This window comes from Procambarus clarkii, unplaced genomic scaffold, assembly GCF_040958095.1.
Source record: "Procambarus clarkii isolate CNS0578487 unplaced genomic scaffold, FALCON_Pclarkii_2.0 HiC_scaffold_98, whole genome shotgun sequence".
Classification (NCBI taxonomy): Eukaryota; Metazoa; Arthropoda; class Malacostraca; order Decapoda; family Cambaridae; genus Procambarus; species Procambarus clarkii.
Genome location: NW_027189131.1, coordinates 3,708,524 through 3,725,883, shown reverse-complemented (window position 1 = coordinate 3,725,883; position 17,360 = coordinate 3,708,524). Strand labels below are relative to the sequence as shown.

At 41.0% G+C, this 17,360-nt stretch overlaps 1 protein-coding gene across 1 annotated transcript in view; it reads left to right on the top strand.

Annotated features, from left to right (window-relative positions):
* LOC138360169 (uncharacterized) overlaps window positions 1-17,360 on the top strand; it is a 114,662-nt gene that overhangs the window by 41,878 nt on the left and 55,424 nt on the right. The window contains exons 3-4 of the mRNA XM_069320114.1: window positions 6,062-6,357; window positions 7,063-7,202. Coding sequence (XP_069176215.1) covers window positions 6,062-6,357; window positions 7,063-7,202 — 436 coding nt within the window. The remainder of the gene's footprint in view (window positions 1-6,061; window positions 6,358-7,062; window positions 7,203-17,360) is intronic.

Sequence of the window (17,360 nt, the reverse complement as noted above, 5' to 3'; positions counted from 1 at the left end):
GTTCTCTTGAACGTAGTCATCAGACTATCAAAGCACTCTTGAAAAAGTTTTGTAGTGAAACCTCTAAGGATTGGGATAAGCAGATTGACCTTATAATGTGTATTTACAGAAGTCTTCCCAATGAGTCCCTAGGAGTATCTCCTTATGAGATGCTCTACGGCCGTAAGTGCCGTACTCCCCTTAAGGCTTTCAAAGACTCTCTCAGAGATGCCACCTTCAGTGAGCATCAGAATGTGCCCCAGTTTCTTCAAAACCTTCAACACATTCTAGAGAGAGTCCACCGTTTTGCCCATGATAATCTATTGAAAGCCCAGGAGAGGATGAAGACTCATTACGACCAGACCAGCAAAGTAAGAAAATTCAAGCCGGGAGACTTCGTCCTAGCATACTTCCCTATCCCAGGTTCACCTTTACAAAACAGGTTTTCAGGACCCTACCGCGTCAAAGAGTACAGAAATAACAACAACTACGTCATAGAGACTCCAGATAGGCGGCGGAAGACCCAGCTGTGCCACGTCAACCTCCTGAAGCAATATAATGGTACTCCTCCCACTGTCCTGATTAACTGTTCTACCTTCACAGAACCTTACATCCACAGTGAGACCTTCCCAGCTTCTCCCGAAAGCACTGACAAGGAGTCAGCACTTTCTAATTCCGAAATCCTTAATGATCTTCCCAAATGCTTTCAGGATAATAATAGTGCTCCTTTGCCCTATTCTAATTCCACTCTCACCTCGTCAGATAAGCCCTTCATCCTCCATGTCGACGCCAGTGGTACCGACGTTGGTGGTGTCGCGATGCAGCAACGAGGCGAGGAGAATACACCTGTCAGCGACTACTGCTACAAGGAACTACGGAACAATTGGCAAGGAACTACTCTTCATCATCCTGAAGCTCCAGCACTTCACTCCACACCTGAAAAGTGCTCGGTCCACCATCAACATGGACCACACCACCCTACACCTCCTGCAGCACGCCCACTTCTCACCTCAACATCTTCTACTATGGGCTTGCTAACTGCAGAAATTCAACCTGGAGACACGCTATACCAAGATTCCGACAACATCTTAGCCAATGATCTCTCCAGAGTTTATGAAGTAGAAGCGAATCCATCTATTACTCCACCACATAATGACGTACTTCTTCCAGAACCGCAGGCTTCGGGGGAGAGTTGTGACGATAATCTCCTTCAAGAGATTGAGCCTGCTCTTCCCTCCAAAAATACGTCGATACATCTATATAAAACTACTATGGAAGAAATGTCCAACAACGACAACAACATCTCCAAGGTTTGCCAGAGAGCAAAACGTATGCAGCCAGGAACACCTGCCTCACCTCAAACCGCCAAACTACCTGTCTTGTTGCCGGCTCCTCGCTGATTGGCCGCCGGTCTGGCTGCAACTGCACTCCACCCACTATACTACTTGATGTCTGGGGCCGCCACGACCTAAGTCCTCAGAATATTCAGTGCTTTCATACGGTTAACACTTCTCCCTGGTAGACTGAGCTTTGGCTTACGTGTACTAAGAGAGATGATAGCTTAAAGCCAATATTCCTGAACCTCTCATTTTATTGTATATTGCACAGCTTGTTATTGCTCACTTGTCTTAACGTAACTTTTCATTTTTTCATTTAATTATTCTTATTATTTTGATTGATTGATTTTATTATACGAATTTGTATGTCCATTTTATTCATGTTTTGTTTATTTAACGTAATTAAAATTTCATTGTTAAAATTTACTTGTGTTTTGTCTGTCTTCTCCTTACCTTACCACAGACGAAGTTCCAGATTTTCTATTTTTTTTTAATTCTATGTGACGAGGCCATACCCCTAGCTTTGAACAGCCGAACACCAACGCGTTACTGTCACAATATATATATATATATATATATATATATATATATATATATATATATATATATATATATATATATATATATATATATATAACTGAAAACTCACACCCCAGAAGTGACTCGAACCCATACTCCCAGGAGCAATGCAACTGGTATGTACAGGGACGCCTTAATCCGCTTGACCATCACGACCGGACATAAGGAAGTGATAGCCGATGCTATTTGAACCACTTCCCCGCCGGCACTCGGAAGGTAATCTTGGGCATAGCATTTTATCAAATCACCTCATTCTTTGGGGCACACGTGAGGAACACAAATGCAAACAAGCCTGAATGGTCCCCAGGACTATATACAACTGAAAATTCACACCCCAGAAGTGACTCGAACCCATACTCCCAGGAGCAACGCAACTGGTATGTACAGGGACGCCTTAATCCGCTTGACCATCACGACCGGACATAAGAAAGTGATGGCCGAGGCTATTTGAACCACTTCCCCGCCGGCACTCGGATGGTAATCTTGGGCATAGCATTTTATCAAATCACCTCATTCTTTGGGGCACACGTGAGGAACACAAATGCAAACAAGCCTGAATGGTCCCCAGGACTATATACAACTGAAAACTCACACCCCAGAAGTGACTCGAACCCATACTCCCAGGAGCAACGCAACTGGTATGTACAGGGACGCCTTAATCCGCTTGACCATCACGACCGGACATAAGGAAGTGATAGCCGAGGCTATTTGAACAACTTCCCCGCCAGCACTCGGATGGTAATCTTGGGCATAGCATTTTATCAAATCACCTCATTCTTTGGGGCACACGTGAGGAACACAAATGCAAACAAGCCTGAATGGTCCCCAGGACTATATACAACTGAAAACTCACACCCCAGAAGTGACTCGAACCCATACTCCCAGGAGCAACGCAACTGGTATGTACAGGGACGCCTTAATCCGCTTGACCATCACGACCGGACATAAGGAAGTGATAGCCGAGGCTATTTGAACCACTTCCCAGCCGGCACTCGGATGGTAATCTTGGGTATAGCATTTTATCAAATCACCTCATTCTTTGGGGCACACGTGAGGAACACAAATGCAAACAAGCCTGAATGGTCCCCAGGACTATATACAACTGAAAACTCACACCCCAGAAGTGACTCGAACCCATACTCCCAGGAGCAACGCAACTGGTATGTACAGGGACGCCTTAATCCGCTTGACCATCACGACCGGACATAAGGAAGTGATAGCCGAGGCTATTTGAACCACTTCCCCGCCGGCACTCGGATGGTAATCTTGGGCATAGCATTTTATCAAATCACCTCATTCTTTGGGGCACACGTGAGGAACACAAATGCAAACAAGCCTGAATGGTCCCCAGGACTATATACAACTGAAAACTCACACCCCAGAAGTGACTCGAACCCATACTCCCAGGAGCAACGCAACTGGTATGTACAGGGACGCCTTAATCCGCTTGACCATCACGACCGGACATAAGGAAGTGATAGCCGAGGCTATTTGAACAACTTCCCCGCCGGCACTCGGATGGTAATCTTGGGCATAGCATTTTATCAAATCACCTCATTCTTTGGGGCACACGTGAGGAACACAAATGCAAACAAGCCTGAATGGTCCCCAGGACTATATACAACTGAAAACTCACACCCCAGAAGTGACTCGAACCCATACTCCCAGGAGCAACGCAACTGGTATGTACCTCGCCTCGGCTATCACTTCCTTATGTCCGGTCGTGATGGTCAAGCGGATTAAGGCGTCCCTGTACATACCAGTTGCGTTGCTCCTGGGAGTATGGGTTCGAGTCACTTCTGGGGTGTGAGTTTTCAGTTGTATATAGTCCTGGGGACCATTCAGGCTTGTTTGCATTTGTGTTCCTCACGTGTGCCCCAAAGAATGAGGTGATTTGATAAAATGCTATGCCCATGATTACCATCCGAGTGCCGGCGGGGAAGTGGTTCAAATAGCCTCGGCTATCACTTCCTTATGTCCGGTCGTGATGGTCAAGCGGATTAAGGCGTCCCTGTACATACCAGTTGCGTTGCTCCTGGGAGTATGGGTTCGAGTTACTTCTGGGGTGAGAGTTTTCAGTTGAATATAGTTCTGGGGACCATTCAGGCTTGTTTGCATATATATATATATATATATATATATATATATATATATATATATATATATATATATATATATATATATATATATATATATATATATAACACTAAGAATTCTTTGACCCGGTCAGAATTCGAACCCATGCCGTCCAGGATCACCCCTAAACGTACACAGTACTGTGACCACCGCACCAATGATCGTCTCATTGGTGCGGTGTTGACAGTACTGTGTACGTTTAGGGGTGATCCTGGACGGCATGGGTTCGAATCCTGGCCGGGTCAAAGAGTTCTTTGTGGTATATGGCTTGTGGGTTCATGCAGCTTTCACACACACACACACACACACACACACACACACACACACACACACACACACACACACACACACACACACACACACACACACACACACACACACAAAACAGGAAGGAAAACACAAAACACACACATACAAAAAGGGCGACAGACAAGAGGCACTGAACTACAGGCCAGTGTCCTTGATTTGTATACCATGCAAGGTGATGGAGAAGATCGTGAGAAAAAACCTGGTAACACATCTGGAGAGAAGGGACTTCGTGACAAATCGCCAACATGGATTCAGGGAGGGTAAATCTTGCCTTACAGGCTTGATAGAATTCTACGATCAGGTGACACAGATTAAGCAAGAAAGAGAGGGCTGGGCGGACTGCATTTTCTTGGATTGTCGGAAAGCCTTTGACACAGTACCGCATAAGAGGCTGGTACATAAGCTGGAGAGACAGGCAGGTGTAGCTGGTAAGGTGCTCCAGTGGATAAGGGAGTATCTAAGCAATAGGAAGCAGAGAGTTACGGTGAGGGGTGAGACCTCCGATTGGCGTGAAGTCACCAGTGGAGTCCCACAGGGCTCTGTACTCGGTCCTATCTTGTTTCTGATATATGTAAATGATCTCCCGGAGGGTATCGATTCATTTCTCTCAATGTTTGCGGACGATGCTAAAATTATGAGAAGGATTAAAACAGAAGAGGACTGTTTGAGGCTTCAAGAAGACCTAGACAAGCTGAAGGAATGGTCGAACAAATGGTTGTTAGAGTTTAACCCAACCAAATGTAATGTAATGAAGATAGGTGTAGGGAGCAGGAGGCCAGATACAAGGTATCATCTGGGAGAGGAAATTCTTCAGGAGTCAGAGAAGGAAAAAGACTTGGGGGTTGATATCACGCCAGACCTGTCTCCTGCAGCACATATCAAGCGGATAACATCAGCGGCATATGCCAGGCTGGCCAACATACGAACGGCATTCAGAAACTTGTGTAAAGAATCATTCAGAACTTTGTATACCACATATGTCAGGCCAATCCTGGAGTATGCAGCCCCAGCATGGAGTCCATATCTAGTCAAGGATAAGGCTAAACTGGAAAAGGTTCAAAGGTTTGCCACCAGACTAGTACCCGAGCTGAGAGGTATGAGCTACGAGGAGAGACTACGGGTATTAAACCTCACTTCGCTGGAAGACAGAAGAGTTAGGAGGGACATGATCACCACATTCAAGATTCTGAAGGGGATTGATAGGGTAGATAAAGACAGTCTATTTAACACAAGGGGCACACGCACTAGGGGACACAGGTGGAAACTGAGTGCCCAAATGAGCCACAGAGATATTAGAAAGAACTTTTTTAGTGTCAGAGTGGTTGACAAATGGAATGCATTAGGAAGTGATGTGGTGGAGGCTGACTCCATACACAGTTTCAAGTGTAGATATGACAGAGCCCGATAGGCTCAGGAATCTGTACACCTGTTGATTGACGGTTGAGAGGCGGGACCAAAGAGCCAGAGTTCAACCCCCGCAAACACAACTAGGTGAGTACACACACACACACACACACACACACACACACACACACACACACACACACACACACACACACACACACACACACACACATATATATATATATATATATATATATATATATATATATATATATATATATATATATATATATATATATATATATATATATTATATATATATATTAATCTTTTGAGAATATATCTTTAAATTTTAATTATTTCTTTGGTGGTTCCAGGTATGCCAACTGGGCACGGTGTTCGTCCCATCAGCGGCGTCGGAAGTGTGGGCGGTGGTGACGGGATCTCTCCTGGGGGTGGCGTAGGTGGCCCTGAGGCAGGTGTGGGCGTGGGCAGCGTGGACGCCGAGGAGGATGAGGGCCCCGGTGGGAACAACAGGTTGTTGGAGCTGGTGCCTCCCATGATCATAGTGTTGGTGGCTTCCCTGACCACCATCCTGGTGATGGCGCTCCTGGTGATTCTTCTTCTGAAGAGACGGGGCAGGTTGAGACGCCTGGAGCAGGAGATGGAACAGGTGTGTGTGGTTAAGTAGGGGTGTTGTTAAGCAGGTGTGTGGGGGTGCTGGTGTGTTTGTGTGAGGAGTGGTGAGGCATGTGCAGTGGTGAGGCATGTGCAGTGGTGCAGGAGTGTAGTGGTAGACATATTGGTTGTGGGAGTGTCAGGAGGATCTGGTGTGAGACCGTGGTAGTGGTTCAGGTATGTGTTAGAGATCCAGGTGTGTGGTAGGGTTAATTTACGTGTGAAGACAAATGCAGAGCTTCTCTTAACAACTATGTGCCTTAATGTGCTAGAAACTATTTTTGAACTGCTATATTTAACAACCATTATAAGGAAAGGTTTCGTTTAAGGACAAAATAATCAGCATATAATAAACGACATACAAAGACAGATTGTGAATTCCATAAAATCAAAAGTAATATAATACCACAACTGTGAGACTATTAGGAAGTAACTGTTGTGACTTACTGTGAGATGTGCCAGTGTGGTACACACAGTAACTGTGAGAAGAAGCTCCGTAATAATATACACAGCTGCAACTAAATAAATCCTAACAGAACAAACAATAATAATTAGGTAAAGCCCAATATAGGTTAAAGAATAAACACAAGTCATCTTGGGTTGTTAATTCCTTCCCTTTGTCCAGCTCCTTCACAAGGCGTTATACTGCTCTGTTATGAGGCCTTGATCGTCTGTGACTCTCTGCTTCTCTGTACAACAGGTCAAGCTGAACAAGAAGATGGTGCCTGTACACAGCAGAGGTGAGGACAGCCCCTCCTCCAGGTACACCCCAGGTAAGCCAGCAGCTCTTCTGTTATTGTTACCTTTTCTTATGAAAGAGATTCAACCTTCTCTGGGCTGGTAAGTTGACATTTTCCTCGTTAGGAAAATCTTGTAACCCCTGATGGTGTATTGCATTATATAAATGTTTAGAAAATTGATACGATTTGGTTTATTAAACTTTAACATGAGAGGAAAGCATTTTTGTTTGGGGGAGGGGGGATGTTGTGACCACATATGCACACACACAAACACACACACACACACACACACACACACACACACACACACACACACACACACACACACACACACACACACACACACACACACACACACACACACACTCACACTTAGACACACACACACACACACACAACGAATTTTCTCGATCTTTCTTATGTTTCTTTTCACTGTTGATGGTAATTGAAAAATCAATTCTCCAAAATTCATTTTTATTTCTAATCTGACGCGACACTTGAGCGCGTTTCATAAAACTTATTACATTTTCAAAGACTTTAGTTCACACACACACAACTATAACTGAATAGAGCTTAAACATTTTCGATATTTTATACCTGCATTTGGGTGAGGTGATATGTTAAAACAGTTTTGGATGAGGTGAAAACAAACTTTCAACACAAGACAGAACACGAAACAATGGGTATTTAAGGTAAGAATGGAAGTAATTGCAGAGGGCCTATTGGCCCATATTTCTTGATGCTTCTATATTGGAGCGGAGTCTTGAAGTGGGTAGAATATAGTTGTGCATTAATTGGCTGTTGATTGCTGGTGTTGACTTCTTGATGTGTATATAGTGCTTCGCAGATGTCAAGCCGCTTGCTATCGCTGTATCTATCGATGATTTCTGTGTTGTTTGCTAAGATTTCTCTGGTGATAATTTGGTTTTGGGAAGAGATTATATGTTCCTTAATGGAGCCATGTTGCTTATGCATCGTTAAACGCCTGGAAAGAGATGTTGTTGTCTTGCCTATATACTGAGTTTTTTTAGACTTACAGTCCCCAAGAGGGCATTTGAAGGCATAGACGACGTTGGTCTCTTTTAAAGCGTTCTGTTTTGTGTCTGGAGAGTTTCTCATGAGTACGCTGGCCGTTTTTTTGGTTTTATAGTAAATCGTCATTTGCATCTTCTGATTTTTGTCTGTAGGGATAACGTTTCTATTAACAATATCTCTCAAGACCCTTTCCTCCGTTTTATGAGCTGTGGAAAAGAAGTTCCTGTAAAATAGTCTAAATGGGGATATAGGTGTTGTGTTAGTTGTCTCTTCAGAGGTTGCATGGCGTTTCACTTTCCTTCTTATGATGTCTTCAACGAAACTATTGGAGAAGCCGTTGTTGACTAGGACCTGCCTAACCCTACAGAGTTCTTCGTCGACTTGCTTCCATCCTGAGCTGTGGCTGAGAGCACGGTCGACATAAGCGTTAACAACACTCCTCTTGTACCTGTCTGGGCAGTCACTGTTGGCATTTAGGCACATTCCTATATTTGTTTCCTTAGTGTAGACTGCAGTGTGGACCCCTCCGCTCCTTTCCATGACTGTTACATCTAGAAAGGGCAGCTTCCCATCCTTCTCCATCTTGTAAGTGAAATGCAACAAAGAATTCAGCTCAAATGCCTCCTTCAGCTCCTGCAGATGTCTGACATCAGGTACCTGTGTAAAAATGTCATCAACATACCTGCAGTATATGGCCGGTTTCAAGTTCATGTCGACTAAGACTTTTTGCTCGATGGTACTCATGTAGAAGTCTGCAAACAGGACACCTAGGGGAGAACCCATGGCGACCCCATCTACTTGCTTATACATGTGCCCATCCGGGCTCAAGAAGGGTGCCTTTTTAGTACAAGCTTGGAGTAGTGTCCTTAGAATGTTTTCTGGTATGTCAAGAGGAGTACAGGCCGGATCACGATACACTCTGTCCGCTATCATCCCGATTGTTTCATCCACAGGTACGCTGGTAAACAGTGATTCTACGTCCAACGAGGCTCTTATCCCTGTGGCCCGTGTTCCCTGCAGTAAGTCAATAAATTCCTTTGGAGACTTCAGGCTGAAGGTGCAAGGGACATAAGGAGTCAGCAAGCTGTTGAGTCGTTTTGCCAGTCTGTACGTGGGTGTGGGTATCTGGCTGATGATTGGCCGAAGTGGGTTTCCAGGCTTATGTGTCTTGACAGTTCCACTTCGGCCAATCATCAGCCAGATACAGACACCCACGTACAGACTGGCATAACGACTCAACGGCTTGCTGACTCCTTATGTCCTTATGACGACGAGAGGACGAGAGTGAGGGATGGTACTGAGGAAGATGGGACAAGGGAGGAGGTAATGGTGGGGAGGATGAGGGGACTGGGGAGAGGGGGATTGATTGGGAGGACGGAGGGACGGGGAAGTGGGTGATGGAGGAGAATACGAGGGGGAATGTGGAGTTGGGAATAGTAAGGACGTGGTAACGGAAGATTGGGGGATGGTGGGGAGGAAATGGGGAATGGTTGGGAGGACGAAGGGACAGGAGAGTGATGAATGGTTGGGAGAACGAAGGGATGGGGAAAGGTTGGGGAGGACTGGGAGACAAGGGGAAGATTGCTTTGCCTCAGTAACGCATGTGCGTTACTGAGCCACAGCAACGCGTGGACGGGTACAGCTAGTATATATATATATATATATATATATATATATATATATATATATATATATATATATATATATATATATATATATATATATATATATATATATATATATATATATTATTAAATATGACCGAAAAAGTAAGATTAATAATTCTAACACGAATTTTCTCAATCTTTCGTACATTACGCTTCACTGTTGGAGGTAAATCAAAAATCACTTCTCCAAAATTCATTTTTATTTCTAGTCTGACGCGACACGGGCGCGTTTCGTAAAACTTATTACATTTTCAAAGACTTCACAAATACACAACTGATTAGAACGTATCTCTGATTTTATATCTACATTTGAGTGAGGTGGTAAGGGTGATGTGGCATTAACACAAGACAGAACAGGAGGGGATATTAATAGGGTATTAAAAGTATCAACACAAGACAGAACAGAAACAATGGGTATTGAATAGAAGTGTTTGTAGAAAGCCTATTGGTCCATATTTCTTGATGCTTCTATATTGGAGCGGAGTCTTGAGGTGGGTAGAATATAGTTGTGCAATAATTGGCTGTTGATTGCTGGTGTTGACTTCTTGATGTGTAGTGCCTCGCAAACGTCAAGCCGCCTGCTATCGCTGTATCTATCGATGATTTCTGTGTTGTTTACTAGGATTTCTCTGGCGATGGTTTGGTTATGGGAAGAGATTATATGTTCCTTAATGGAGCCCTGTTGCTTATGCATCGTTAAACGCCTAGAAAGAGATGTTGTTGTCTTGCCTATATACTGGGTTTTTTGGAGCTTACAGTCCCCAAGTGGGCATTTGAAGGCATAGACGACATTAGTCTCTTTTAAAGCATTCTGTTTTGTGTCTGGAGAGTTTCTCATGAGTAGGCTGACCGTTTTTCTGGTTTTATAGTAAATCGTCAGTTGTATCCTCTGATTTTTGTCTGTAGGGATAACGTTTCTATTAACAATATCTTTCAGGACCCTTTCCTCCGTTTTATGAGCTGTGGAAAAGAAGTTCCTGTAAAATAGTCTAATAGGGGGTATAGGTGTTGTGTTAGTTGTCTCTTCAGAGGAGAAGAAGAAGTCTCTTCCTCTGAAGAGACAACTAACACAACACCTATACCCCCTATTAGACTATTTTACAGGAACTTCTTTTCCACAGCTCATAAAACGGAGGAAAGGGAAACGGAGGTTAATAGAAACGTTATCCCTACAGACAAAAATCAGAGGATACAACTGACGATTTACTATAAAACCAGAAAAACGGCCAGCCTACTCATGAGAAACTCTCCAGACACAAATCAGAACGCTTTAAAAGAGACTAATGTCGTCTATGCCTTCAAATGCCCACTTGGGGACTGTAAGCTCCAAAAAACCCAGTATATAGGCAAGACAACAACATCTCTTTCTAGGCGTTTAACGATGCATAAGCAACAGGGCTCCATTAAGGAACATATAATCTCTTCCCATAACCAAACCATCGCCAGAGAAATCCTAGTAAACAACACAGAAATCATCGATAGATACAGCGATAGCAGGCGGCTTGACGTTTGCGAGGCACTACACATCAAGAAGTCAACACCAGCAATCAACAGCCAATTATTGCACAACTATATTCTACCCACCTCAAGACTCCGCTCCAATATAGAAGCATCAAGAAATATGGACCAATAGGCTTTCTACAAACACTTCTATTCAATACCCATTGTTTCTGTTCTGTCTTGTGTTGATACTTTTAATACCCTATTAATATCCCCTCCTGTTCTGTCTTGTGTTAATGCCACATCACCCTTACCACCTCACTCAAATGTAGATATAAAATCAGAGATACGTTCTAATCAGTTGTGTATTTGTGAAGTCTTTGAAAATGTAATAAGTTTTACGAAACGCGCCCGTGTCGCGTCAGACTAGAAATAAAAATGAATTTTGGAGAAGTGATTTTTGATTTACCTCCAACAGTGAAGCGTAATGTACGAAAGATTGAGAAAATTCGTGTTAGAATTATTAATCTTACTTTTTCGGTCATATTTAATAATATATGTCTACAGGAAAGACTGCTACCAAAATATACTAATATATATATATATATATATATATATATATATATATATATATATATATATATATATATATATATATATATATATATATATATATATATGCGGAAAAATACACAATGAAATGGGGAAGAGAGATGAACGTTTCGGCCTGTTAAAGCCGTTGTCAACACCAGACTGACTAGATAATGTGTTGGAACTTATCAAAATATGTATAAAAGACAATTATTTCATTTTCAATGGAAAATTTTTCAAACAAACATTTGGAATGGCAATGGGCAATCTCCTTTCCCCAGTTTTGAGCAATTTGTATATGGAGTTCTTCGAAACAAAAATCTTATCCAGGATTATCCCCTCTAATGTAGTCTGGTTTAGGTATGTCGACGATATTTTGTGCTTATGGTCGAGTGACCAAGATCAAATTGTTTTTCTTAATGAACTTAATTCTTTGGTACCTTCAATAAAATTCACATGTGAAAATGAGGAGAATGATACTCTTCCGTTTTTGGACATTAGGATTCATAGAGTCAATAGAAGGTTCAAATTTAATGTGTATAGAAAACCTACCAACGTGGGGTTGTTTGTTCATTATTATTCGAATCATCATAGTAAAGTTAAACAGGCAGTATTTTCAGGAATGTTTCTTCGAGCTTTGAGGGTATGCAGCCCTGAGTTTTTTGATGAAAAGATAGCTAAAATATATGAAATTAGGAACAGTTTACAGTACCCTAAGATGTTTTTGGATTTTTCGTTTGGGAAAGCTAAACGTATGTTATATAATAATGTCTCCATAGCGAAACCAGAAAATAGAAACTCATTGGTGGTACCTTATGCGATGGGATTTGAGAAACTTTCCCCAGTTTTTAAGAACCTTAATATCAATTTTGTGTTCACTAATAATACGATTAAGTCTAATTTAATAAAAAAAAACTCCCCTGGTACAGCAGGTTGTGTGTATTCGATTCCCTGCAATGATTATGAGTCTGTGTACCTTGGGCAAACAGGAAAATCCTTACAATTACGTATGTCCCAACATGCTTATAGTATAAGAACTGCCCAAACGTCTAATGCTTTGTATCTACATACAAGTTTGTGTGATCACACTATTAATTGGGATGGGGCGAAAAGCATTGCCAATTGCAATGGTTTTGTGGAACAGAATTTAATTGAGTCTGCCCTAATTAGTCAATGTCCAAATCTTCTCAATGTTAGTACTGGTATGTACAAACTTGACCCAGTTTTAAGTTACAATATTTCACAACAGTTTAAGAAAAAGCTCTGAAAGGGAGGCTTACAATGTCTCATTACAATTTTATATTCATTTATTGTGTGTTCATGAGGCTTTTCTTTAATCTTTCATTCTTATTCTCTGACCGCTTAATCCTCTTTGACCATTCTAAGCTAAGCTATACTTGTTTCTGGTAATTCTTTCCCTAGAGATGGGTGGGTCAGGTTCCAGGTGTTGGCCTGTATCAACTCTCTCTTTCTCTAGTCAGTCTGGTGTTGACAATGGCTTTAACAGGCCGAAACGTTCACCTCTCTTCCCCATTTCTTTGTGTTTTTTCCGCATACAAATGATCAGTGTTTAGTTATCGTCAATTGCATATATATATATATATATATATATATATATATATATATATATTTAATGCATTATTCCGCATATTCCGTATTAACTGTTTTCTGGTTTAGGGCCTCTATCCCCCCTTACTAGTGCTCTTGCATCAGGGTTCAGCTGGAAGAGAAGTTCAGCAAAAGTCATGTTGTTTTCAAGGTGAAAAAAAAATAAGTGAATAACTAAAGAATGTATTACATATGTATTACATATTTACATATTAAATGTATTTACATGTATGATAAAATTGCACAACGTTTCGAACCTTCATGGTTCATTCTCAAGTGATGTTACAGTATCGGACATTATATTTATGCCAATGTCCATGAGGCACGGGCTATAGTGAGCCCGTAATTTTACAAGGAGAAATCTAGACATTTATAAGTGTGGGTACACATTACTCTACGATGTTGTTGTTATTAAAGATTCTTTGCTTGGAACAAAAAGTTCCAAGTAGCACGGGCTATGGTGAGCCCCCTCTGGACTTACCTGGCACAGGAGCGGGGCTGTAACTGACACTTTACAATGCTGTTGTTGTTTAAGATTCAGCTACTGTGAACTAAAAGTCCCAATTAGCATGGGTTATGGGGCGCCCGTGAACATACTCTACGATTTACCTAGCGCCTTTAATAGTTAATAGTAGGGAGTGGCGAAGGATAGGGTGAGGTGATTGTTTCCTGACTCCGGCTTCTAGTTGTCCGTTCAGCTCCGGATTTTCGAACTTAACTATCTCATATCAATTGCACTGAGATGAAATATGCACATGAAAATATTATTATGACCTTGAAAGAAAGTTGCGATTACATTCAGTATAGAAAAATCACAGTGTACGAGCAATGTGAAGACTCTAGCAGTTGAAGACGAGAGCTGGATACTTGGAGGAGAATGTTTGAGAGAGCACACAAAGGAAATCCAAGATTAGCCTCCAGCAATACTCTTGAAAATTAGGGTTTCAGTTCTTGGGACACTTTTCCTCTTGCATATCAGATCGGAGCTTTCACTTCCAAGAGAGTTCTCAACTGTATAGGCGCGAGATGGAATTTCAGAGGATGCCTCGTATGGTATGCCAATTAACTTGGCATTCCACTTCTTTCAAATATCTACATTATAAAAACTTGTTAAAGAATATATGAAAGAAAAAAGCTAGTTGGGAGAGATATCTCTTTGATACAGACGGGAAGGTCGCATTCCAGTGGTTGGAAAAATCAAGTCACACAGAGCAAATTAGAATTCCATCTCTTGAGGAAATCTTAGCTGTGGTAGAAGGCCACAGAGGTGGAAGAAAGGTTCTCGGCTCGCCATTATGGTGCTGGAGTCGACGGTGGGTCAGGTAGGATGAAGAGATGAGGAGGAGGAGGAGGGGCTGGCTGTAGGGAAATCTTAAAAACCTCTTTACCGATTGCTTTGAAATTTTGACCCGCGTTGCATTGAAATAGGCGCGTTTTTTCCTATATCTACTATATCCATGCCTCACCTGTGACAGGAAAAAAACATGTTTTTTTTTTTAAACAGTGCCATCTGATGGACGTAAGGGCTACACACACTGTAATCTCCAAAAGTTTTTCACGAATTGCTTTGAAATTTTGACACAACGTTGCATTCAAATAGGCGCGTCTTTTTATATACCTACTATATAGATGCCACCCCTGTGACAGGTAAAAACATGCGTTTTTGAAAAACAGCGCCATCTGTTGCACAGAATAGCAACATGCACGCTATACTAAATATGTCACAAATTTCATTTCAGTGTTTCCGATTGCATTGATAAATTTTATTTTCATAGATTTCGATATATTTTATTTTTTTAGTGAATTATTTTGCGTGACATTGTGTTGCAATTGAGGTGTGTTCTTTAGCATATCGTTCATTTCGTAGGTATAAGTTTAGATGCCACACCTGTGACAGTTAAAACTATGCTTTTTCTTGAAAATCAGTGCCATCTGTTGCATAAAAGAGCAACATAAATGCTATACTAGGTATGTTTCAATTCCGTCTCAATGTTTGTGTTTGTGCATAATCGCCAATCTCCGAAAATTCTTCACCGAGTGCTTTGAAATTTTCACACTACGTTCCATTTGCATCTGGCCAGGATTTTATCTACATACTATACAGATGTTCTATCTGTGACAGTAAAAAAACATACTTTTTCTGAAAAACTGTTTTTCGTGTGAGGGAAAACTTCGAAACCTCTCTACCGATTGCTTTGAAATTTTGACACAACTTTGCATTCGAATTGGCGTGTTTTTTTATATACCTACTATTTACATGCCTCATCTGCGACAGGAAAAAAACATGCTGTTTTTTTAAAAAACAGCGAAATCTGTTGGATGTAAGAACAACACACGCTGTAATCTCCAAAAGTTCTTCACCAATTGCTTTGCAATTTTGACACAACGTTGCATTCAAATTGGCGCGTCTTATTATACACCTACTATATAGATACCACCCCTGTGACAGGTAAAAACATGCGTTTTTGAAAAACAGCGTCATCTGTTGCACATAATAGCAACATGCACGCTATACTAAATATGTCACGAATTCCATTTCAATATTTCCGATTGCATTGATAAAATTTATTTATATTGATTTCGATATATTCAATTTTGTATTGAATTCTTTTGTGTTACATTGTGTTGGAATTGAGCTGTGTGTTTACCATACCGTTAATTTCGTAAGTATAGGTATAGATGCCACACCTGTGACAGGTAAAACTATGCTTTCCTTGAAAAACAACACCATCTGTTGCATGTAAGAGCAACACACATGATATACAAAATGTTACCATTCCATTTCAAGGTTTCTAATTGCATTGATATATTGAATTTTCATAAATTTTGATTTATTTTCATTTCGATTTAATTATTTTGTGTGAATTGCTTGGAATTAAGCTGTGTTCTTCAATACCGTTCATTTCGTAGGTATAGTTTATTTTTTAATTTTTTCATATTTTCATTTTATTTTTTAATTTTTTCATATTTTCATTTAATTTTTTAATTTTTTCATATTTTCATTTTATTTTTTAATTGTTTTTATTATATTTCAGTGATGGGAACATCAGATCACTTGATGTTCCCAATTTTCCGATGGAAACATCAGACCATTTGGGAAGGCATCGGACGAGGGAGTGGGGAATGGTGGGGATGACGAGGGGACGGAAGTGAGAGATAGTGGGGAGGACGAAGGGACGGGGGAGTGGGGAGGACTGGGGGACAGGGAAGGTTGCTGTGGCTCAGCAACACACATGCGTTGCTGAACCACAGCAATGCGTGGCCGGGTACAGCTATTTATTTATATATATATATATATATATATATATATATATATATATATATATATATATATATATATATATATATATGTCGTACCTAGTAGCCAGAACGTACTTCTCAGCCGACTATGCAAGGCCCGATTTGCCTAATAAGCCATGTTTTCCTGAATTAATATATTTTCTCTAATTTTATTCCTATGAAATGATAAAGCTACCCATTTCATTATGTATGAGGTCAATTTTTTTTTATTGGAGTTAAAATTAACGTAGATATATGACCGAACCTAACCAACCCTACCTAACCTAACCTAACCTATCTTTATAGGTTAGGTTAGGTTATGTAGCCGAAAAAGTTAGGTTAGGTTAGGTTATGTAGCCGAAAAAGTTAGGTTAGGTTAGATTAGGTAGGTTAGGTAGTCGAAAAACAATTAATTCATGAAAACTTGGCTTATTAGGCAAATCGGGCCTTGCATAGTAGGCTGAGAAGTACGTTCTGGCTACTAGGTACGACATATATATATATATATATATATATATATATATATATATATGTCGTACCTAGTAGCCAGAACTCACTTCTGAGCCTACTATGCAAGGCCCGATTTGCCTAATAAACCAAGTTTTCATGAATTAATTGCTTTTCGACTACCTAACCTA